The 26,246-nt window shown below is 36.0% G+C and overlaps 1 protein-coding gene across 8 annotated transcripts in view; it reads left to right on the forward strand.

Moving 5' to 3' along the window:
- LAMA2 (laminin subunit alpha 2) overlaps window positions 1–26,246 on the forward strand; it is a 623,859-nt gene that overhangs the window by 339,819 nt on the left and 257,794 nt on the right. For 5 of the 8 annotated variants that reach the window (XM_045058020.1, XM_045058023.1, XM_045058022.1 and 2 more), the window contains exons 13-18: window positions 2,530–2,631; window positions 4,071–4,282; window positions 13,039–13,150; window positions 18,515–18,568; window positions 18,777–18,890; window positions 24,108–24,235. In XM_045058020.1, coding sequence (XP_044913955.1) covers window positions 2,530–2,631; window positions 4,071–4,282; window positions 13,039–13,150; window positions 18,515–18,568; window positions 18,777–18,890; window positions 24,108–24,235 — 722 coding nt within the window. The remainder of the gene's footprint in view (window positions 1–2,529; window positions 2,632–4,070; window positions 4,283–13,038; window positions 13,151–18,514; window positions 18,569–18,776; window positions 18,891–24,107; window positions 24,236–26,246) is intronic. The other 3 variants (XM_045058024.1, XM_045058027.1, XM_011282613.4) reach the window with 1 other exon arrangement.

Genomic DNA, 26,246 nt, shown 5'->3' on the forward strand with positions numbered 1-26,246 from the left:
CTCAGAAAAGAAGATGCTGTCTTATAATTGACTCATCACAGAGACTTTCATATGATGGTATGTACTTGTCAGGAAAGACACATTAGCTGGAAACATCAGGAAATGCTTGGGTTTATTGCTTATGAAGAGATAATGGAGGTCAAGGAAAAATAGAGGGAAAGGAATTTAACAGAGATTAAGTGATTATTCCTAAGAATATGACCTCTAAACTGTGGGATGGTACCTTAAATAATCCTTTTTCAAAATTACTCAAAGTACTTGACTAAGTACCAATATAGAAATGGCCATAAATATACACCTTTACAGTGAGTGAAAAAGATAGTGATTCTAATATTCTGGAAATGGGTACTTGATTTGGAGGAAAAAACAAATCTGGTAACTCAACATACACCTTTTTAAAATGGTCTGTTTTTCACATAACTTAGAAGTAAAATGGATTCACTCATGAAAATTGTTAGTGGATTCAAAAATTAGTTCTAATAATACTGACGTATAGGTATTGAAGATCCACGAAAAGAGTTGGGGACAGTTGCTTTATGAAATGTGAGTGAAGGGCAAATTTTCATTTTTATTATTATAATAGTAATGATAAGCCCTCAGAAGAATAGGTTGAATTAATTTCACTCCTTCATTCATGTTTTATATATGATCACTGACCTGCAGAAGAGCCCTTTCTTTTTCTATATTTGTTTCTTGTTTGTTTTCTCCATTTCCACCCTCATTTGTCTCTCAAAGTGTTTTACATGCTAGATGATTTCATAATTATTATGAGTAGGTGTGGAAATGGCATAAACAAATGAAATATTATAACAAATCAAACATTTTTCTATTTTATCTCAAGTCTGAAAAGCTTAGATATTCAAATTGCACTCACTTTGACTCTTTTTATTAGCAAAATAGGCATTAGCTTTATCTCTGAGGTCCACACATTTGTATAATTTTTAAATTAAGAAACTATGAATTAAAATGGAGTGTTTTTCTTTCTTTTTTTTTAGAGAAACATATTCCAAAGAAAATAAAAACACATAGTCCAAATTTTACATGATCAAAATATAACTGGAAGCTCAAAAGTTTTGCAACATTATAGATCTACATCCTTGTGTTTTCCCCAAACTCCATCCCTACGTCCTGCTAAGTATTTTTATTAATGTAGAAAATTAGTTCAGTCTTCTTTGAAATATATAAAGCCTTCTTTCCTGCTGCCTTTCTGGACTCTTCTATTGCAAGGTGATATTTTGGATGCTTATCTTAATAGAACCAAAAACCTTTTACATTGATCTACCCTTTGTTACTCACAATGATGCCAAGCGCTATAGTCCAGGCAGATATTTATTATTTTATATATCAGAAGACATTAGAGTAGGGCTATTTCTCAGGGGAACAGGGGAATAAAAGTTTTCTGAATTCTAGTTCCTTGTAGAGCTCCATGTAATGAGCTCGTAGAAGACATTGCGGAGCTGCAAGTTGAAAACCCTATTTCATCAGCCATGGAGAGCTATGTGCCATTCCCCATGGAACGACTCTGCAAGGAATCTGGGCTCCTCCTCCTCCATCCAGTGCATCGCCCAGAATTGCTTTGTGGTCAGGGTCTGCAGTAAGAGGCCACGGAGAGCTGATGGCTGTGAAGCTGGGTCTCTGTTTGTCAGCACGGAGGAAACAGCAGAATACAAATCATCAGCTTTGTTTTATGAATGTCTTTATTTACAATGCCGGAGTGGAATTTTTAAAAATGGACTGCCGTATTTGCATTGAATCTGTCACTCAAGCCCCAATGTTGATTCCTGTCCTATAAATGATCTTGCTTTCCTATTTTTTTCCTTTCTACAAGGTTACTGTCAATGTCAGAAGATGTAAACCTCAAACATCCATTAACACAGGGCTTGACGTGCATATTGGAAGGAAGGAGGTTTATTTAATGAAAAGGAATAATAGCATTCATTCCAACTAAGCATATTTGATTGCACGGGGAAAAGTGTATCTTCTTTGGGAGTTTTGGTTGAATTGTATCATAATATAAAATTTGCCGCTATTCCTTTATTTTTCTTTGACCGACATTTCCCAGCTTAGCTTATAGTTTATGTAACGTCGCTGTCAAATGGAGTGATGTCTTTGTTCAAAGCGTTCAGACCAACAGAAAGTGAGTGACCCTCGGGGATGGGTAGAAATCTCCCAATTTTGACAAAGATCCTTTTCTGCTTGGGAATTGTAAAGCTCAAGCTATAGACGAGGAAAATGACAGGAGGGGCTGTGTTTGGTTTCACAGAACTTAACCTATTTCAGCAAGCCTGCAATCCTGGGGAAAATAATACATGAATTTATATTTATGTCAGGCTTGCTGTTGATGGGTAAGGTTCGTATAAAGGTTACTGCTAAAGAAATGTCTATCATTCTCACTCTGCACTCTTGTGATTTCTGTTTCTTCCAAATCCTACCCTCTAGAACAATAAAATGATTTTAAAATAATAAGTAAAATATGATTTAACAGCCCATCTCCTGTCTTGTAATGATTACACATCTCTTCTCTTGTAGCTTACAGCAGTTGGAGGACAGTTGACATTTACCATCTCATATGACTTTGAAGAAGAGGAAGAAGATACAGAACACGTTCTCCAGATTATGGTTATCTTAGAGGTAAAGTACGGAGTGGATCACTTATGTTCAACTGTTTTACATTCTTAGATTATTCCTTACCTGATTGGCTTGAGATTAATTTAATATACAACTATAGAAAATACCGTATCTTGGGAAACGTTCTTATGCCAGCCTTATGTTTCACACTAAGATATATCTAAAAGACTGAACATATTCGTTAGGTTGCAATGATAAAGAAGACCTTTAGACCAGACCTGGAATTTAAATTAAAAGTATAACGACCATGTACCCAAGAATATAAGAGTGATCAAGTGTTTATGCAAATGATGATTTACACTGTTTAATTTTTTCCATCTCCCCTTTCTTCCAAGTAGATTTTATTGTCTACTTCTTTGTTGATATTAGGCCGACATAAATGAAAAGGGAAGCTTGTTTATTTAGTGTGGTTAAATCTTGACTTCCAAACTCCTCATTTAAGTAGGAAAGATATAGGAGAAATTACTTTCAGGATTTGGAGGGCCATAGGCAATTCTACAATGTGGGAAGCCTAAAGATATCTTAGAGGCCCTCCCCCACCCTTTCTCATACTGTTCCTTTCACATAATGCATACCCTTCCTCCAACTCTCACATAGCCTCAGAGCACACACTTGCATGTACATTTGTGGTTCCAGTGAGTTGATGTTGATTTAGCACCAGGCTTTGTTGTTCTTCTTCTTGAACCTTTCATGCATCTGAATCAATGACAAAATTCTTCCCCTAAAATAAATATTTCCAGTATTAGAGGAAGTGATCTGGATGATATATATTATTAAATATATATGCATGTGTGTGTATCTATAAAACTAGAAGTATGTCTTGGAATTCCTTTGAGATAAAAGGGGTTCTTTAAACGTAAAATGTGAAGTTCTGTATTATTAATATAAATGAACTCAGTAAAGAAGGATAACCTTAAGGTCAGTCAATACATTCCCTATTATGATGCCATTATCTTACTGTGAATGCTAGACTGCAGGACTTTTCTTGTTTGTTTCTGTTTGTTTTCCCATATAGAAAAGTCCTTTAAAACCATAGCTTAATACAATACACTGTTGTAATTTTTCTTCCCTATTTTTCTATACAACCTACATTCACCATAAACTAATATATTTGAATTATGCCAATTATTATGCACTTGCATTAAATAGGTATTTGTAATCACATGGCGTGCATGAGTTGCCAAGTATCTATTATTTAGTTAATAGTGGAAACAAGGTTATGTATAACAAAGCTTATGCTTAGCAATGCATCTGGTTAAGGCTAATATTTACATTGCCTTCTCTTCCTCTCGTATATACCAGAAATATACTAAACGGCAAGGAAAGCCAACTGGAATTAAAAATCTGAGGATAATTCACAAAGTGGCAAATCCAAATATGGATACTTTTTACCCTTTTATACCTTCTTTTCACACTTTTATCCTTCCCCCCCCCCCCTTTAGGGAAGTGACTTGAGGATCAGCACAGTCCAAGACGAGGTGTATCTGCAACCATATGAAGAACATATCCATTCATTGTCACTTAAAGAAGAATTGTTTACCATACATGGCACAAATTTCCCTGTCAGTAGAAGAGAGTTTATGACAGTGCTCGCGAATGTAAAGAGAGTCCTCATACAAATCACCTACAGCCTTGGGATGGATGCCACCTTCAGGTAAACTCAAGAACTGCATCTCCCAGTGTTCACACACTTCTTTGGAGCAAGCACGCGTTAGGTAGAACAGTGACTTTAAAGATATGCAGGTTTTCTGCAAATAGTAGTTAAGAATCAAGCGCTAGTTTTCTGAAAAGCGTTTCTATTAAAACTTTAAAATTTAAACACCCAAAAGAAATGTGTCTTAGCCCTTTTCTAGTATCGATGATTCCTTCACAATTCAGCTAGAACATGTGATAAAAAAGGATCCACATTCTGAAAAACTCTATACTGGAGAATAAAGTCTCATTTATGACGACTCAGACACTGGGAAACTAAAGAGGTATAATTCCAGGGTATCCATATTCGGAAAGTGGTTTGTAAACTGTTTTCTTCCATTAATTAATTAACCAGTTTCTAACTTAATAGCATGTGGTTTGTAATAAGAAACCTAAGCACCTTCATTGAAATAATCACAAGTCTCTTCATAGAAGACTATAAGGCTGTGGGTTGTAGAGGAAAGAGCATAAGCTTGGAGCCAAACTAACTAGGAATTCAGTGAGTTCAACTGCTTATTTTATGTGTGACTTTGGCAAGTGATTGGTCCTTGTGGAAACTTGCTTTCTTCAAGTGTGAAGTGGAGATTATAGTGTCTACTTTTCAGGGGTCATTGTGAAAATTATATGTGGCAATTATGCAAAGTGCCTGTTACATAGAATTAGTTGTTTTCCTTTCTTTTTCTTTAAAGAGGGAGTTTTTCTTTTTAGTGTTTTATTTATTTTTGAGAGGGAGGAGGGGCAGAGAGAGAGGGAGACACAGAAACCGAAGTAGGCTCCATGCTCTGAGCTGTCAGCACAGAGCCTGACAAGGGGCTCGAACTGACCTGAGCTGAAGTTGGACGCTTAACTGACTGAGCCACCCAGGTGCTAAAGACAGAACTTTTGACTGGAATCAAACCTGCTCATATCTGACTGATTATAAGCTTTCCATTTTAAAAACAGTGATGTGTTTGTCCAAGAAAATTCAAACTTCAGCTATGTCTGAATGAGCTTTCTCCCCACCCCCCCTTTCCCTTTTATGCCCTAATAATAAGCACAAGGTAGCATGGTAACTTTCCCCTAATTGAGATTAAGTTAGATGAAGAAATATGACCCAAAACTTGACTCTGTGACGTACTCAGAATCAAAGCATTGTCTCCAGTACTGGTTTATCTAAAAGAGGTGGGTTTTTTTTGTTTGTTTGTTTGTTGTTGTTGTTGTTGCTGTCTTGTTTTTAATGCTGATGCTCCTCCACCCCCATCATTTGCTGGTGCAGCCTAGTTTGTCTTTCACGTGTACCATTTCAACTAAGTGTAATCATCATTACCATCTCCCAAAGGGGGACGCTACAGATTCATAAACAGAACCATTGTCAAACAGCGTACCTCTTTTGCATAGGCAATTCTGTTAGGAGCTGGGTTAAAATGCCATGAAGATGTGAAGCAGCACTTAGGAATTAATTATCTTTTCTCCCGTTTAGTAAATAGAGATTGTCATGATGTTTAAACAGTACAGAGAGATGAGTCCTCTGGCTTTCGATATGAATGACAAGCAAATTGACAAAAAGTGGCTAGGGGGTTTATTTATTTTTGTCAGCATTGCTTCCCAGACTAGTTAATCCAAAGGCATTTCCCCCTGATTTATGTCAGATAAGTTCAGTGTCTACCCGTCAAAATCATCAGTTTCTTTTGAAGCCTTCTGAACTTTTCCCGTGTACGAGTGACGTGTTCACAGAGCAAGGTTATGTGAACCGACACAGGAGCTAATCCAAGTAGGTGGCTGCCTTCTGCAGCCTACATTCCCTAAAGCACTATGGTTCAAGAAGGAAAAGGCAATGGCAGATCTGAAACTCCTACCCCCTTCAGGTAAGCAGAAAGTCAGCCTAAATCCTGACTCACTGAACTTCTTTTATCGTATTTATTTCTGATCTACCAGTGGATTGAGTCACATTTGTAAAACATCACTTGAATCGATTTCAGCTTGTCTTACACAGTACGCTTCTGACTTGGTATCCGGTTTGTGCGTAAGCACAAGTAAACGGAGGCTGTCTCAACAAAAGTTCGTGTTTAGGGGTATTTAAGGAAGATTTACTTACGTGGTGGTTCTCAGCATGTGCACTTCATGGACTTGGCTTCCTCCAGCTCTGTGGTGAGATGGAGAGGAATAGTTGAAGGAGAACTAGCCTGCGGGTCAGGATTTTGACTTCTGTTTTCAATTCAGCTATTTAATAGTTGTAAACATAAGTGTAGCTTTGACCTCTCTGAATTTCAATCACCCTGTCTATGAAATACAGAGAAGGACAATTGCCTTGCCAGCTTCAAAAGGTCACCGTGAGAATAGAATTAGAGGGCTGCAAAAGCATTTTGCTAATGGCAAATAGGCAGAGAAATCGGAAGCATTTCTATCCAACCTCAGTCACGGCAAGCAATAACATTTTCTACCAAGTACTATTAAGACTTTGGAGACCATCTAGGATAAAGCACATAGTGATAATTCCAAAATTGTGACAGTGTTTGCTGTCATTCTTTTCCAGAATGATGAGATTTTAATGCAATAAAATTAATTGATTTCTTTCTCATTTGCCCACATTGGTAAGATGAATATAAAAATAGAAAAATTTCAGCCTTCTTTTAGAAATGTAAGAGAAATCAACTTAACCAAATCATACATCTTTCTCCTTTAAATTCCCCAAACCCTAGTTTTAGTAGCACTCTTGATATTTAATTCAAGCAAGGAGTCTATTCAGCTCTTCTTAAACGTTTATTCAGCATAAAACTCTGCAAAAAATTGTTTTCTTTTACCTTGTAGCAGACGTTAGTATCTTTCATCAATCTCTGATCTCATCCTTTTTTATTTTATTTTATTTTATTTTATTTTATTTTATTTTATTTTATTTTATTTTATTTATTTTTAATTATTTTTAAAATCCTTATTGAAGTTAGTTGACATATATTATTATTAGTTTCACTGTAAAACATAGTAATTTGACAATTATATACATAACAAAATGCTGACCTCAATATGTGTATCATCTCTCATCATACAGCTGTCACAATATTAATGAGCATATTTCTGATGCTGTACTTTCATCCCCATGACTAATTTATTTTGTAACTGGAAGTTTGTACCTCTTAATTCCCTTCACTTGTTTTGCCTATCCCCTGGTCACCTCCACTCTGGGAATCACCTATTTGTCCTCTATATTTATGAGCCAGTTTCTATCTTTGCTGTTGTTTATTTGTTTGTCCATTTGCTTTGTGTTACAGATTCCACGTATAAGTGAAGTTATTTGGTATTTATCGTTCTCTGTCTGACTTATTTCACTTAGCATAATACCCTCTAGGTTCTTCCATGTTATCACAAATGGCAAGATCTCATTCTTTTTTATGGCTGAGTAGTATTCCATTGTCTATATATACCATATCTTTTTTATTCATTCATCTATTGTTAGACACTAGGCTGTTTGCCTGTGTTGGCTGTTGTAAATAATGCTGCAATAAACATAGGGGTGCGTATATCTTTTTGAATTAGTGTTTTTATTTTCTTTGGGAAAATACCTAGATCCAAACTTCCCCTTTTGTAATATTACATTTCCCTAACCTTTGACAATAGATGTGGTCATATGACTTGGTTTAGCCAGTAAAATGTGAATAGAAGTGATTATAATTCCCCTACATGCATGCACATGCTCTCACACACACACACACACACACACACACACACACACACACACAAAGCACCGAAATGCCAGCATGAGACTTTCTGGAGCTTATCCACCTACAAGAAGATACAAATAGCCTGAAACATTGCCCTGAAGAGTCACCCAGACCTGTGAAGGATTTTTACATGAGTAAACATTTTGTTGTCTGTTAAGCCACTAAGAATTTGAGCCCTCATCATGACTTTATCCTGATACACCCCATGTGTCTTTATTGCTTAAAAAGGAACACAGAATCATTTCAAGGCAAGACATGTTCATATGACTTTTTCAAGTAAATGTGTGTTGGGGGGGATGTATCAAAAATATTACATAGAATTTATGTAATAATCTAGTAAAACCCTTATAAATAAAGGAGTATCTTGATGATTATAGTAACATTGTTGATAGATGCATACCATGCATCTATCTTTGGGAATTAATGGTACAGATAACCATGTTTTGAAGAAATTATACTGAAAAGGCCTGTAAAACTTAAAAGACTTATGCAACTCACTAGGCACTGGGCTCTTCATAAGAGGTTTAAACCCACATATGTTTCCTCCACATTATCTTTGACTACCTGCCAAATAAATTCTGTAAATATTGGATTCATTCAGTCTGCCAGCATTTATTGCCTTTCATGTATACCTTTCTAAGTCTCAGTTTCCTCTTCTGCGAAATGGCAGAAACACTATCTAAATTTTAAGATTGAATGCTATGTGAGAAAATGATGTACCAAAAACATTAGCCATGCTATCTAGCAATATGTTGGGAGGCAGTGTAGGGTAACAAGATGATCGTTGATTTTGGAGTCATGCTTGGGTTTGAATCTGTGCTGCACTGTTTGCGAACTGTATTATATTGGACACAGCACTTCTCTGAGTCATAGGTTCTTCATTTGTAAATGTAGACAATAACATGATTACCCATTGTGTTCACTCAGAGTTAAATGAGATGTCTGTCAAGCCCCCATTACAGTACACAGAAGATAGCAGACACTTAGTAAGTAGTAATTATCATGATGTGGTAGTTCTAGGCTAAGCAAAAAGAATGCAATAATGGATAAATGATCATTGAATTAAAAAAAGACATAGTCGAGGATGGAAGGCAGACACATACATTTACGGTAGTGTAATAAATAATGCATGAGAAATGTGCACAGTACATACTGGTAGGTCTAAGAAGGAAGAGATAAATGATCCTATTAGCATTTAATATAATGTTTATGAATGGCTGAAATAGTATCCGATTCTTTCAGTTATTTCCCTTACTTTGATGGGGGATTAAAAAGCGATTGATGATCGCTTCTCGGCCTTTTGGCTAAGATCAAGTGTAAAAAGCGATTGATGAAAACATCTAGTTCTTTTTCAGATGAACCACTCAGACATTGCCTGGGCCACTAAATGATTCTTTGCCTTTTTAGGAGTGGAATAAAAGGTATCTCAGTCCCCCCTAACATGGTGGGACTTCCACAAGGTAGAGACTGCAGGAAGTTCTGAGTTTTGACAGAATGAAATAGAACAAAGCAACTGAATAGCAATAAACTCTTCATCTATGGTGGCTGATCCAAAGTAACATTGGTTTAAGTAGAATTAAGTGGATGCTTTCAATAGAAAAAAAAAGATGTATAGAAAAAATAATTATATAAAAGTTTTATGATCAAAGTTCTTATTGTTTCTAAGGATAATTTATGTGTTATTGTTATTATTATTTTAGTAAAGCTTAACCTATCTAACTCTGGTAGAAATATAATGAAACAAAAGTATTGAGGACAATCTTTAAGTCCGTACCAGGACAATGTTTCTCATATGATTCTAATATTTTCAATACTACCTTACACAATTATGTCTTTTCTCTTCATCATCTTATCTGTATTTCCAAGTCACAAAATAAGAGGAAATAGCCAGCTAAAACATGTGATTTAGTTGACAAATCTTTGATAGTTTGTGCACTTCTAAAATTTAGTACTTTATTACCACTACCTTTATATATTTAAAAGAATGCAGCCTTGTATCAAGAAAAGAAAATGTCCATATTGAAGGGAAAAAAAAAACTGCAGCCTTCTTTATGAGTAATACTTAAAACCGTTAAACACATTAAAATCCCATTTACCAACAGCAGAACCTGATGAACATTGGGTCTGCTCAGTGAATGCTAATGTGGAATATTGCTGGGAAAGATTTTTGAATGTTGAAATTTCTTACAGCTCAAAATGGTTACACAGATTAAGGAAAGGAACATCTGTTGTTGTAAAGACAAATGAAATTTGGCAATTCATAGAAAATATTTTTGTTTTTGTTTTGTTATATTTTAAATTGTTCCTTAAAGTAGTCAATTACTCATTTTTCTATTTTGAAACATTCCAATACTCAATTTTATATTAAAAATCCGGGGACTGTCTACACAATTGACCAGTCTACTGTTTAGTAAATTGTGACAGTCTTTTATAGGATAACCAACTAGTATAGCAATCATGAAATCATCTAATTCTGAAAGCAAAGTGATCAGAAAGATAAGTTAATCTTGGGACAGTTCATTAAGTGCAGACAGTAAGATGTCACAATTAATTCAGATGAGTTCTGACCTCAAGTTCTAACTCTAATAGCTTTCTATTTATTTATTTATTTATTTATTTATTTATTTATTTATTTATTTATTTATTTATTTGTCTGATCAAACAAGTAATTTGTCTCCTGTCCTGCTTATCTGACTTTATTCATCTGAATGTGGATACTAGGCTTTATTTTAGCATTTATCTGGGAGTATGTTAGTCATTGTCTAAAATATAACTATGTTCCATTCACCTGTTCATTTACCTATCCACTCATCTATTAATACATGTATGTTTGTTTATATGTCATTTTGTATCCATTCATTCATCTATCCATCTATCCGTATGCCTACTATCCATCTATCCATCCATTCATCCATCCAACGAAAGTGTATTGAGCTTGTATTGAGATGATCTGGCTAGGTATATAGATGACACAACAAAGTCTTTGTGAGAAGTTGCTCATAAGCTCATGTTGACACAAGCAAGTATTGTCTTTCAAACTCTATGTTGTGATATATTCATACAATAGAATATTACTCAGTCATAACAAGGATATACTGATACATGCTACAACATGGATGAACCTTGAAAACATTATACTAACAGAAGCCAGACACAAAAGGTCTGATTATATGATTCCATTTATGTGAAATATCCAGAATTATCCATGATAAATCCATAGAGACAGAAAGCAGATTCATGGTTTACCAGAGGCTAAATAAGGCCAGAATAGGCAGTGACTGCTTAATAGGTACAGGGTTTTCACATGGGCTGATGATAATGCTTGGAACCAAATAAAGGTTGTAGTTGCACAACCTTGTTAATGTACTAAATGAACACGTTAAAATGGTTACTTTTATGTTATGTGAATTTCACCCCAATTTAAAAAATGAAAAAATCTCCACTTATACATCTTATACAGGTTGATTTGGTGGGGGAAAAAATGACAACTTAGAGATTTCTCTGAAAATCTCTATGTAACCTAAACACTATGAAAGAGTGATTTTTAACACTTACCAGTTTAGGACCTTTTACTAGGTTGTCCAGACTGTTCTCCCAGAGAAGAAATCATTCAAGAAATGGTTGTGGATGAACTACTCTGTAGCTAAAGATAAATGGCTTGTCTTTAGAAGATGCCGGTTAGCACACAGACCCTAAGATGATCCCACCCAATTGCTTTGGTTTCTCTTTTCAACTTTTTGGTTATGTATGAGGTCATACACATGCAAGGTACTATCAAGTGTCTAGGATTAGTAAAGTGGGAGTTAAAAAGGTTTTAAAGCTTTTAAAATTTCCTTTTTAAAAAAATTGAAAAATCCAATAAGACACCAATGTTTATTTAAATTGTTAATTCATATTAAGTTTGCATATTTTGGAAGGAAATATATATATAGGAAATATGGAAATATATAGGAAATACACACACACACATAATATACACATATACCACTTATATTAACAGTGTTTTCAGTTTAGACAAACCAGCTTTTCCCCAAAATAATGAGTGACACCAAATCACTCTGCTAAAATCACCAGATTGTACAGAAGTACTAATAAAATGAAACCCGGGGCGCCTGGGTGGCGCAGTCGGTTAAGCGTCCGACTTCAGCCAGGTCACGATCTCGCGGTCCGTGAGTTCGAGCCCCGCGTCGGGCTCTGGGCTGATGGCTCAGAGCCTGGAGCCTGTTTCCGATTCTGTGTCTCCCTCTCTCTCTGGCCCTCCCCCGTTCATGCTCTGTCTCTCTCTGTCCCAAAAATAAAATAAAAATAAACGTTGAAAAAAAAAATAAAATGAAACCCATGGATACATAGAACAATGCATTTAATTCAGGTCAAAACAAATTAAGAAAATAGTTCTAATTCAACTGAGTATTTGAAAAAGTCTCACTTTTACCTCCCAATGTGCAGATATGTTTCTGATGAAAAGAAATGAAAATCACTTTTTTCTTTCTTTCTCTCTTTTTCTGTTTCTCTCTTTCCTTCCTTCTTTGCTTCCTTCCTTCCTTCTTCTCTCTTTCTTTTTGCTTTCATCTTTCCTTTCAATTTAAAAGCTTGAGCTGGATATTAATATTGTCTTCTTTGATTTTCTAGTTTAATGTTAAAATGAGTCAGTCATGTGATGTTTTCTATTTTAAAAATACCTTCAACTACATTATTTTAAACTATCTCCAAAAAATTAATAATAATAATAATAATAATAATAATAATAATAATAATGAAATCGAAACAAATAGCCAAAACCCAAGAACTGGGCAAGAATATTCTCATATCTTTTCAGCATTTGATGTGGTCATGGTTGTGAGCACCTAGACATATTTTACCTAATAGAAGGAATGAGCAGGGCTTCAAGTTGTAGATATTCGTTGGCCTTCCCTCTCACCACAAAGAGTTTACCTATATTACCAACCTGATTACTATTCCTCAAACTCTATAGTACCTAAGAGTTGGTTTACCTAGTCACCTTCTCTTTTTCTTTCCACTGCAGGCTGGGCTCTGTTGGCCTTGAATCCGCAGTCCCCTATCCTACTGATGGAACCATTGCAACCGCCGTGGAGATTTGCCAGTGTCCACCTGGGTATTCTGGCTCCTCTTGTGAGGCAAGTTTGCAAGAATAAATCCTTGGCGCCTCCCAAGTTCCTTCAACATTGCTTTCAGTAAACCGTCCTCCATCAATGATGGCGCAAATAAATGATAGTGTTTTACTTAAAGAAGACGCTTGAGTGCCCAAAATCATGGCTTTCTAATAGAGCACCGCTCATATTACATCATCTTGAAGTTATGTTTCTCTTTTGGATATTTTACCTTGCTACAGATGAAAATCTGAGGTTTCCCTAAGTGTTTATTTCCTATTTCATTGGTTGATAAGATAAGATGAATGATAGCAGAGTGATATTTAATATTTCAAAATAATTTCCCTTCATTTCTACCTCAGCGCTTACCAGGAATTAGCACTGTTTTCCCCTTTCCCTCTAGTTTCTAATCTTATGTACCATACTCTTGCTCTGCTTTATTTCTAAGAATGCCAAACCGCAAGCCTCTGAAGGATAGAATCTTTAAAACATCAAGATATAATACATGGAAGAAATACCGTGATCTGGAAAATTCCCTACATGCCTTTGATTCATTTATTTGAGATATTCCTTGTTACCCCAGTATTCTAGATTTCTAATAAGATTAACATTTCTTACTTAATACCACAGTGTGTCGTTTTAAGGTAATAACTTTTATTTACTTCTACGTACTTTTTCTTAGGTGGTTTGAAATTGATTTCACTTGAAACCCAGTCATATAATGTAAACACAATTTTCCTGATAGAGGACATGGCTTGCAGATAAATAGGAGCTTAAATTCTTTAAAAATGGTGCCTTTAAGGAATCGTTTGAGTGTACCAAGATGTTCTACTTCAGCACACTATCCCATTATGCCATTTATAGAAATACTCTGGGCATTGCTTCGTCAGCTCTGTTGTACTCTGAAATAATGCATGCTTTTAGAAGATACATAGGATTCAGAGTCATCTTCATGACAAATGTGTTTTCTTTAGCCAGGCTCAGATTCACCTATCTAGAAATAAAATGAAATGAAATTCATTGATGTCCTTGCTTTTCCAAAATTCATCTCAAGAAGAGAAAAATAATTGTGGCAATGAATTAGCTCTGTCAACATTAATTTGATTTTTACATATAAAATACATGCTGTATTTGATGAAGCACATACTTTATGAAGAGCCCAGCAGTTTTTATTTCAAACCAGAAAGCTTTCTTTGAACCTTTAAGTTCCTATTTCAATTGGAAGAATGAACACCTTGATTCTATGCTTGTTTTACCACTTACCCCCACATTTGTTTTCCCTAGTACTCTTCATCGTCTTTATGGAAGTTCCAAATACCTGTCAATACAAAATTAAATATCAGAATTGCTCAGTTGGCTAGGTTTTTTGTTTCTTCTTTCCTGTCTTCAAAAATATTTATTGTGAATCTTTGGTAAATTCTGCACTAGGTGCTGAAGGAATTATCAAGAAGATTACATCAAAATCCCCATCCTTAAAGGGCTAACAATCTGTTTAGGGAGACAGAACAAATACCTATGAAAAATTGGATCACAGCACTATATAATTAAGGGACGGGTGAGTGGTACAGAACATAAGTGCAATAATCATTCAAAGAGGTGAGCAGAGACAGGTGTCACTGAAAGTATTCTGCAGTGGAAAAACCTCAAATTGGAGGGTAAATAATGGTAACAATTAGGTGGGAAGAGAGAAGCACATGAGTATGAAAGAATCCAAACAAAACATCAGATGTTTAGACTTGCTCGCATTCATTCCTGTCCTTTCCTGATTTCATCTGCTTTTTACTGAGTTCATAAGGCCAGACACGTCAGCTTTGCTATCCCTAATATGCACAGACCTCTGCAACGCTGAGTAACCTACAAAGACCAGAATGTCTTCATGCTAGGTTGCCAAAAACCAGGTCAAACCACTCACTATAATATCATTCTCTTTTACTCTATTTGGGGCCACAGTGTTGATTCAAACCTTTTTTTTTTCTTCATTTCTACCTGACTTCTTATAAATCCCTCTGCAGTTTATCTTTCCAATTTTTCTTACACTCTTAGTACCATCATAATTCATTTCACTTCACAAGTGGGACAGGTGAAGAAGTGTAAGCAACATCTGGTACTGAAAAAATGTGTTTTAATTCAAATCTCAGTTTCTGCTTCTTTCTATATGATCAAAATAAAATTAACCACCTCATAGGAGTGTTCATACTTTTGTTTAGCTAATAGATGTTGATAATCATGCATTTTGACACAATCAAGACCCTTGGCATGGCTGATTAGGTGATCAACGACACAGGTATAGTCCCTACCCTCAAGGACATTACATTTGGTTGTAGGCTAGACAGTATGCCGGAGAACATATTTAAATACATGTAATAAACATCATGAAGAAAATGAACAAGGTGTCTCGATACAGCTACTAAGAATGGGCACAGGAAGAATAGATAAGAGGGGCTACTTTATAAAAGGTTTCGGGAAAGGCAGTCTGAAGTGGTAGCATCTAAACTGGGTGTTGAAGAGTGAGAAGGGTCAGCTATGCAGAGAAAGCTGGAAGTGGCTTAGGAGGAAGTGGAAAGGAGCTTGGAGTCTGCAAGGACCTGGAAGAGGGCAAGGACGACTAGAACATAGTAAGCAAGGGAGAGAATAGTACGTGATGTGACTGGAGGAGCCAAACCATCCAGAGCTTTGTATGTATTATAATAATTTGGGATTCTATCCTAAGCATAATAGAAAATCATTAGAATACTTTAAGGAGGGTAGTGCCTTGATCTTAGTTTTCTTATTCGAAAAACTCTTTATGGCTACAGAGTGAAGAACATAATATAGGAAGGCAAGAATAAGAGGAAGAGTGGCTCATAGGCTACTGTGGTAGGAGACACTATTATGGTTTCTGTTAGGATAATGGCAGGGGATGTAAAAAGATATGGGTTTACTCTATATTTTGATAGTATAACCAATAGGATTTATTGTAGATTGCATACCAGAGCAGAGTTTAAAGAAGTAAGGAATTTAAGAATGAGTCATAGAGGTGCCTGGGTGGCTCAGTCAGTTAAGCGTCTGACTCCTGATTTCAGCTTGGGTCATGATCTCATGGTTGGTGGGGTCAAACCCCACATTGGGCACTGCACTGACAGTGCAGAGCCTGCTTGGGATTCTCTCTCTCTCTCTCTCTCTCTCTCCCCCTCCCTCCCTCCCTCCCTCCCTCCCTCCCTCCCCTGATCATGCTCACTCTCTGTCTTCTTCTCAAAATAAATATATAAAACTTAAAAAAAAGAAAGAAATGAGTCATAGATTACCAGTTGGAGCAATTGTATGCAAAGCCATTTACTAAGCTGAGGAAGACTGGGGAGGATTAGCAGTGGGCAGAAGATGGAATCAACAATCCATTTTAGAAATATTAGGTGTGAAAAGTGTAAACTAGATGTCAACTTTACAGTTGAATATGCAGGTCCTGAACCTGGAATATCCGTCTGGTCTACAGATAAGCATTTGGAAGAGATCATCAACTATGGGGCTGAATAAAATTACCTAGGAGACAGTGTGAAGAGAAGGAGGAAAGCGATCAAGCCCCTAGGAGTTCTTGGCAATGAGAAGTTGGGTCAAAGCAGAGGAGAAAGCAAAAAGCTAATGTGGAAACATGGAGTTGTGATGGCATGGAAATTGAGAGCAGAGGGCATTTGAGGGAGAGAGGAGTCAACTAAGCCACATGTTGATGAGAGGTCAGATAAAATGCAGTCACAGAATGGTCTACCAGCTTTGGCTACCTGGAATGTGGTGGCATAGCCAAGGTCAGTTGTAATTGAGTGGTGATGGCACAAGACAGAGTAGAATGGAATGAAGCATGAGAGGGAAGTGAAGAAGAGAAGACTTTTTAGAGTAGTTTTACTGAGAAAGAAAAACAGGTAGGTAACTGGAAAGCTCTGAGATATTAAGGAAGTAATTTTGTCATATTTGTTAACTTTTAATGGGGATAGCAAATCATATTTTTGAGCTGATAGTAATGATCCAGTGGAAAAGGAAGGTATTACTGGTAGAGCCCAGAGAAAGAGTATTGGAAAGATAACAGATAATGGAATGCAGATTATGAGTGTAGTGACTTCTCTCAGGAGAGGAAGAATTCTGCATGCCCCGCTCCACTGTTCCAGAAAAGAATATGGCAAATGGAGATATCGCTGATACTTACAGATTTGATGAGGCTGTGGTATGAGTAGGACATTTGCAGAGTATTAAAAGAAAAAAAGCTCATTAATGACAATTCTATGAATATTTGTCCTGAAAACAGTAAGTCAGTTCTCTCTCTGTTATCAACACCCTTGGTTTCTACCCTCTTCTGGGTATATGACTTCACCAGTTTTTAAAAATACGTATTGGAGAAGGAAATCTCTTCTATACTGAATGTAAGGTGGCAAAAAATTTAATGAGGAGAAATTATTAGAAAGGGGCAAAAAAATCAACACCTTTCTTGTACTGCCCAAATTAAGAGGAAAGTCATTTTTGCTTTCCTTTCAGATGTGAAGTATCAGCAGACCCTTTTTTATGTGTTTGTTATTGATGTTCAGATTTAAGAACCTTCACACCCTGAGGCAGAATGAACATTTCTAGCAGTACACAACACAATTCTATAAACTTTATTACTTCAGTGGTTTCTCTCTTGTTTCCATTTTCAACTGGAAAAAAGGCCTTTTCATGATATATTACGTTGTAGTAAACCAGCCAGAAATATAATAAATCACCCACAAAATGAAATTAGAACTTGAGAGAGAACACAAGCTTCCAGAGGGCAGCAGTGTTTGCCCTCCCCCCCCAGTTGTGCATCCCATACAGTTTGTAGTAACCCCCATGGAAGGGAAACTTAATTAAGAGTGACAGTGAACCTAGAGCTGATGGTGACATAAAGTTCTTCTAAGGCCTGAATGTTTTTAATCAGAATTCCATTTTTGTTTAATAAAGTGTTCCACACTTTTAAAAGGAATGATGAATGTAAGTAGACTTCTAGTAGAATAATGCAATGAAAATAGAATATCAAGGGAATATATGGTAAATGAATCATGTGCAAGTTTGAGAAAACATAATAGGATGAGAATGAAAGATATGGACTCTTTATGTGTAGATATCAGCTGTGAATGTGGGTCAAATGTAAGAGTGGGACACTACCTTTCTTCCCAATGATTGTAAAGTGACAGAATTAAGGGCAGTTCTGTGTGGGTGAGGGAATGTATTCCAGAAAATCGACATTCCTTTGGATGATATTAGGTGCTTTCTTAGGCTAAGGTTCTCTGAAAGTCTTTTTATGTCTGCTGCTTTTTTTTCAATACTTTTCCTTCTATTTTCCTGTCTGTGCTTTTTACTTTGAGACTGTCACATTTCAATTCTTTTTATCTCTTCTTTATTTTACCATTTCAGAAGAGACACCAAGCTAATGCTTCCTCTAATCTCATACCTGCCAATAATGCTAAGGTCAGTACAAAAGTCCCAAATGTCAGGAGGAATAGCTCTGTAGCAATGTTTCAATAGTAGCAACACTTTGATGAGCATGTTTGCTGAATTTGCTACCTAAATATTTCCCTTTAACAAACAAAAAACAAACAAAAAAACAAAACAAAACAAAACAAAAAAAACCTTAAGAAAAAAATCCCTGAGACTTATTACCTTATCTTTCTTTCAGTCTTGTTGGCCTCGGCACAGACGAGTCAATGGCACTATTTTGGGTGGCATCTGTGAACGATGTCAATGCTTTGGCCATGCAGAATCTTGTGATGACATCACTGGAGAATGCCTGGTAAGTGCTTTCTCCTTTGGGGATGCTAATTGACAAGGCTGAAATCAGCTCAATAGGTCTGCAGGTCAATTACCACCTCTGGGACAAACACTTGAGTCAAGACGTGATTTGACAGGGATCTTTATATTGAATGGAGTTGGAAGCTGAGAATGCTCTTTCGTATGTGGTTTTCCTGACTAACAAGTATTAGGAGATGTTTATCCATATTAGTGTAAGACCTCAATTAGAATTAGATACATCATCATAAAATATAACTAATGACTGAGATACATATCTACCCTGAATGTATGTGGTTTCAATCCCTTCCATAAATCTACCAAAAATAGGCTGTATTTCCATAACAGAAAATGGTTTGTATCCCCATGATATGAAAAGTATAAAATATAACTTTTATAATAGACATAATTCAGTTTCTTCCACATTGAAAAAATGAGGGCATACTACACGATTTTTATTTTAAAATTTCAACATGTAAGTAAAAAAAAAAAGGGTCATATGTAGGGATACCTGGGTGGCTCAGTTGGTTAAATGTCCAACTCTGGATTTTGGCTCATGTCGTGATCTCACAGTTTGTGAGTTTGAGCCCCGTATTGGACTCCATGCTGACAGTGTGGAGCCTGCTTGGGATTCTCTCTCTCTCCCTCTTTTTACCCCTCCCCAGCTCTCTCTTTATCCCTTTCAAAGTAAATAAACTTTTTAAAAATAAATGTCATATGTAGATTAAAAAATAATAAATATATGCACCACGTATTCATCAAAGCTGCTTCTTCCAGCTACAATGAAAGCCAAACTTTGAAGGACAAGAAAAGCTCTCTGCAAAGGCCAGCACTTTCTACCTGCTAAGAAGCCTCTAGATTGGAGAATATACAGGCCATCCTGATGAACTCAAGGGCATGTTAGTTTGATATTCTCTGACATGCCATGAAGCTTGAAACAACACTTCTCATTTCATTAGTCCTGCAGAAGCACAATTTGAAACAGTGCCAGTTTAGGAGGATATCATATTCTCATTTCCCTGTAGAATTTAAGGCAGACTCTGCTATCTTTATTTCTTAATGTTCTTTCTTCCTCTTGCTCAATGTTTCCCCCCTTTTCTTCCACTTAATAGCTTCTGGGACAAACCCAAAATGAAAATTCAGGGCTTTGTCTCAATGTAATTTGGCATTTAGGTTTATTGATGCTCTTTCTGTTTTCTCTGTATAAGATTTGTTTAATTGCATTGCAGTGTAAAGCACGATAGCCTTAATTTGTGGATCCGTAGATTTTTCCAATGGCATTTTTATGAATAGAAAGACTAAGCGATTTTCATTTTAATTATACCATGAGTCATTTAAAATGTACCTTGGGAAAAATATTGAGTTACCTTTAAACACTTTGCTAACATGCTCTAGGAACTATTCAGCGCAAAGCTGATACGGAGTTGCTTTCTTTAAACCTGAAAAGACAAAACAAATATATCACAATACCAGACTCATAATGTTTCTAATAGTAATATTTCATGTTAAATTCATTATGATTAAATCAGATAATGCTGTTGGTCCAGTTGGTTGTGTGACATAAGAATGAGAGCCCTATTTTTAGAATAAAATGTTTTCCGCATAATTTGGGGAGGAAGAAGGGAGGAAACAGTGATTATCTGAGAACTTCTACTGATGAAACCTAGTTTATTGACTCTGTTTTATGGACAGAAAAACAGGAATCCACCTTTAAATAACAGAAGGAGTCTTAGGGAAACAATAGAGGTCGTGTCAATAGAAACGGAATCTGGTGTTTTCTGCATTTTCCATTATAGCTGGTTAATACTGGATCATGTAAGATATTTTCTGGAGACATTCAGATGCCTTTTATCTGAAATGATATTGATAACTAAGTGCTAATATCCCATTTTGAGCATATTGCTTCTGATTTGATCCATGAAGAGAAAAATATTTAAATGTTACACATTAAGGACATTTTTAAGGTTTACTTAACCCACATTTTACCTTCTTTATCAATTATGTATGCTTTTTCCGCTAGCATTACACAGAGAATTTATGAAATTTACAGATAAACTGCTTTTCAGTTAGCTTGGTTTGAAATATGATTAGAAATTAACTGAAATGGGGCGCCTGGGTGGCTCAGTTGGTTAAGCATCCAACTTCGACTCAGGTCGTGATCTCACGGTTTGCGACTTCCAGCCCCACATCAGGCTCTGTGCTGACAGCTCAGAGCCTGGAGCCTGCTTCAGATTCTGTCTCTCTCTGTCTCCCTCTCTCTCTGCCCATCCCCCCACTCTCACTGTCTCTCTCTCTCTCTCTCTCTCTCTCTCTCTCTCTCTCTCTCTCTCTCTCTCAAAAGTAAATAAACATTTAAATTTTTTTTAAAAAGAAAGAAATTACTTGAAATATATTTTTGATAGCAGATCAAAATCCAGACCTCTTTTATAGTGCGGGTCTATATAAAAAGGTCATTTTAACTCAAAGTACATTTGAAGTAACCCAGGAAACATTTAAAGCCACATGGAAAGATTGTACCCTTGACCTTCCTCACTGTTATTGTCCAATGTGCTATGAATGGACATTCGGAAATCACTTTATAGCAGGACACCTGTAAAAATAACCAGCCTGTCAGAGTGCACCTCTCATGTTTTCAGTTCTGATTTCCACTGTGTTGTTGCTTCATGCTGTTTTATAGTTTCAGTTGCAAAAACACTTGAGTGTTAGATTAATGTTATGATTTCCACAAAATGAAATACGACATTAGTAAAAGTAAGCAACTTCTATATGTTCTTTTTCTTTTAGATCAGGAGTCAAGGAAAAACAGCTTGTCTAGGTTATGCAAGATTCCCAGTGGAGTTTTAGAAATACCATTTTAAACGTGGTTAAGATGATCAATTTTCTGATCTTATTTTTAAAACCCCTAAGTCTTTGAAAGATATGATTTGATCATGTCAATATGACAATATGCAAAGAATATTGCAAAAACAATGTAAGTTTTTAGTAACAGCCAACCTTAGTTAAATTTGAGGACTTGAAAGGAATTAGTATGAAGACGAAATCAAAGAGGGAAGCCTTCCTTCATGATCCATGCTTTATACATTCCATCTTAATATGCTGTTGTTTGCACAACTGTTAATAGTAAAGGTAGTCTCTGTGCTCTCTTTGGAAAGGCTTGCTAAATGCATTTGAGAGACAGTTTAAAGTACCTTGGAGAAAAACCTATTTTCAAGTATCACGAGATTAACTGAAGAATTATCTATTCGCTTGTAGTTGATGAGACTGCCATGGGATTTCAGAGCTTGAAAACTTCGTAATTCATAGGCTTGAACTTTCTCATTTTATAGAATGTGAGAAATGCAGAGTGTTAAATGATTGGTTTTAATTTCATATCTTCTATTCAATAAAGAATCTATTCCTCTCTCCAAGGTATTTAACAGGTTCTGTTTAAAACCATATATTTATGGGGCCCCTGGGTGGCTCAGTCGGTTCAGCGTCCGACTTTGGCTCAGGTCATGATCTCGCGGTTTGTGAGTTCAAGCCTGCGTGGGCTCTGTGATGACAGCTCAGAGCTTGGAGCCTGCTTCGGATTCTATGTCTCCCTCTCTCTCTGCCCCTCCCCCGCTCACAATCTGTATCTCTTTCTCTCTCTCTCTCTCAAAATAAAGATTAAAATTGTTTAATTAAATAAATAAGCATTTAAAATTTTAAAAGAAATAAAATAAAACCATATACTTATTTGCGTTTCTATTAAATCAATTTACTACATGTAATTAAAATGAGCTTCTTTAAAAATATACTGATATCGGGGCGCCTGGGTGGATCAGTTGGTTAAGAGGCTGAATTCGGATCAGGTCATGATCTCGCAGTCCGTGAGTTCGAGCCCTGCATCGGGCTCTGTGCTGACAGCTCAGAGCCTGGAGCGTGTTTCAGCTTCTGTGTCTCCCTCTCTCTCTCTGTCTCAAAAATAAATAAACGTTTAAAAAAAAAAAAAAATATATATATATATATATATATATATATATATATATATATATACACACACACACACACACTGATATAATATTTCAGACCTTTCATTAAGTTAGGCTGGCCATTCCAAAAGTCAACCAGATTTGATAAATATTTACTTTATCTTTAAAATGAGTGTATATTTTAGCGATTTCTTATACATATTTAATTACTGATCATAAAAATAAGGATTTTGCACCCCTGAGCTCTGATGAACTCTTTTCAACATGAGAAAAATAGAATTTCATATAGTTGTAAAAATAAAAATGTATTTCAGTCATAATGAATCCATACTGGATGGTTTTTTAAAAGGAATTAGGTATATTTTATTGAAGAAGTTAGGTTTACATGATGCCAAAGCATTAAAATTTATCAGATTGTGCTATTGAAAGATTTATAGACAATCCCAGTGTTTGGTTCACTGAATTGTTCATCTTTTGTGAACACAGTCTGAGTTGATAAGTGTACTTTAATATGAAGAAATCAAGATACAAATTATTTTATTTTGGTTTTTTATCTTTGAAGAGGACATAACCAAACATTACTACTTTGAGGAAAAATGCAGTTTCATTAAAAATAAAAAATGTTGGAGACATTGTTAGGCGCCTTGTGGTTTCGTTATATATCGGAATACATTTAAACATGTTTCAATATTCTCATTGTTTAAATATGAGCCAGGCAGGCCTCTCACAGATGTAATACATTAGAGCATTGTCCCAATCATCAGAGCCACTGGGGTCCAAATTAATCTCTGAGGTAAGAGGATCATCGTTCCAGAGCATTCGTATGAGTAGCCACTATCCTCATTAAATCACCAATTTTAAGCTGAGCAGTGGACTTTTACCTAGAAGCAGCTACGATTTCCATGAGATATATACTATTAGGACTCTGTGACTATGCACATGTACACATGCATGCATGATCACATGTATTTCCTTATGAAAAAACATCGAAAAGTAAAGAAAAAAGGAAATAAGATTTATATAATGAAAAAAAGGTATAATGAATTTCAGTTGTTTTTTGTTAAGCATGCATATGCTGAGACTGGCGTGTAGTTCATAAGCTACATATTAATTATCAATGCTATTTCCCAGCTGTAAAATTGACCATTTAATGTGGAAAATTATTCTTCCTGGCAGGGAATAGACTAATGGCTCCGTAGAACAATTTTGGGTAATATATTGATGCTTGAGACCAACATAATAAACTCTGATGTGTGTTTCTTCCTCAGAACTGTAAGGATCACACAGGTGGCCCATACTGCAATAAATGTCTTCCTGGTTTCTATGGTGATCCTACTAAAGGAACCTCTGAAGACTGTCAGCCCTGCGCCTGTCCACTCAATATCCCATCCAATAAGTGAGTCACAAACTTACCTCCAATGATTTGGGCATCCAGTTCTACAAGTGCATTTATGATATAAAATGTTTCTTTCTCTTACCACACGTAAATAAGTAACGAATAAATGCAGTGACTTTCTCTGGAAGGTAATACTAGTTTTTCTAGATATAAAATATTTAAAGTTGTGGCTATTTATTCTACAGAATTTTTAATATCTGAGTTCTAGTCCTGTGATTTAATGTACGAGATAGAACTAAAATATAATGTCTAAAGCAACTATAAAGGACAGACATATTTTATACAAATATATATATACGTGCCCACATGTACACACACATACATGCACACATGTCTTCATGCTGTAATAAAAAAAGCCAATAACACTGGGGTGCCTGGCTGGCTCAGTGGGAGAGCAGGTGATTCTTGATCTTGGGTTTGTGAGCTCAAGCCCCACATTGGGTATAGAGTTTACTCTAAATAAATAAATAATGAATACATATATTTTTAAAAGATCACTAACACAAATATTGCTCATTTGGATCCCAGTCTCACATTATTTATTTATGAATCTTGGGCAAGTCACAAACTCCTAGAAAAGGTAAAGTAAGAGATCAGTCTAGCTGATCTTTAAGCACCTGTCCTATCCTTTGGTTATCACACAGTTTATCATATTATCACATGATATATGATATATATCAGTTTATCTTTCTTTTTTAATATATTTTTAATATTTTATTTTATTTTGGTGAGACAGAGAGACATAGTGCAAGCAGGGGAGGGGGAGAGGGAGAGAGAGGGAGACACAGAATCTGAAGCAGGCTCCAGGCTCTGAGCTGTCAGCACAGTGCCCAACGTGGGGCTTGACCCACAAAGTGCAGGATCATGACCTGGGCTGAAGTCAGTACTTAACCGACTGAGCCACCCAGGTGACCCTATAAGTTTATCTTTCTAAAATAGTTACAGCAGTAAGAACTATATTTAAACTATATGAATATGGAAATATGGGTGATAATAAGCACTTTATTTTATATAAACTAAATATTTTAAAAGTTTAATGAAAACGATTCAGTTTTTCCAGTCATCTACTTTTTATTCTTTATGTTTAAATTTTTTTCTAATGGGGCACCTGAGTGGCTCAGTCAGTTAAGTGCCTGACTCTTGATTTCAGCTCAAGTCATGATCTCACAGTTCATGAGATTGAGGCCCGTGTCAGACTCCATGCTGAGGGTGCAGAGCCTGCTTGGGATTCTCTCCCTCTTTCTCTGACCCTCCTCAATTTGCTTACACATGTGTTTTCTCTGTCTCTCAAAAATAAATAAACTTTTAAAAAAATAAATAAAAATTAAAAAATAAAAATGTTCTAATTTCATCTAGAAAAATAACCTTGCAATCTTGGAGAACTTTTATTTTTTACATTTTTTCCGTGTTTATTTATTTTGAGAGAGACAGAGAGAGAGAGAGAGAGACAGAGAGAAAGAGAGAGAGACAGAATGAGCTGGGGAGGGGCAGAGAGGAAGGAAGAGAGAGAATCCTAAGCAGGCTCCAGGCCCAGAGTAGAGGCTGAGGTGGGGCTCCATCCCATGAACCCTGAGATCATGACCTGAGCTGAAATCAAGAGTCGGACACTTCACCAACTGAGCCACCCCGATGCCCCAGGAAAAGACTTTGAAAAGTATATATTTTGTCTGCCTCGTCCCCTTCCCTTTTGGGGGAATACTCTATTCCAGCTGTTCTAATGCTCATTCTGTCCAAGTGGCCCTCCTTAAGCAAATACCTAAGCAAAAACCTTGAGTCATAATTTTTTTTTATTTTAATGGGGGCATACTACATTGAGCCAAAACCAATGTTTTTGTACTAGTAAAAATTGTAAATGATGAGTTTACAAGTTTACAAGTTTAAATGAGTTTAAACTCATTGTAAATAATGAGTTTACAAGTTTAAGTGAAAGGGATTTTTTTTGGAGACTTCTTAAAGGTAAGTTTAGTGCTTAATAATGTTCATATTATAGTAGGCACTTTCCAGCTATTTC

This window comes from Felis catus, chromosome B2, assembly GCF_018350175.1.
Source record: "Felis catus isolate Fca126 chromosome B2, F.catus_Fca126_mat1.0, whole genome shotgun sequence".
Taxonomy (NCBI): Eukaryota; Metazoa; Chordata; class Mammalia; order Carnivora; family Felidae; genus Felis; species Felis catus.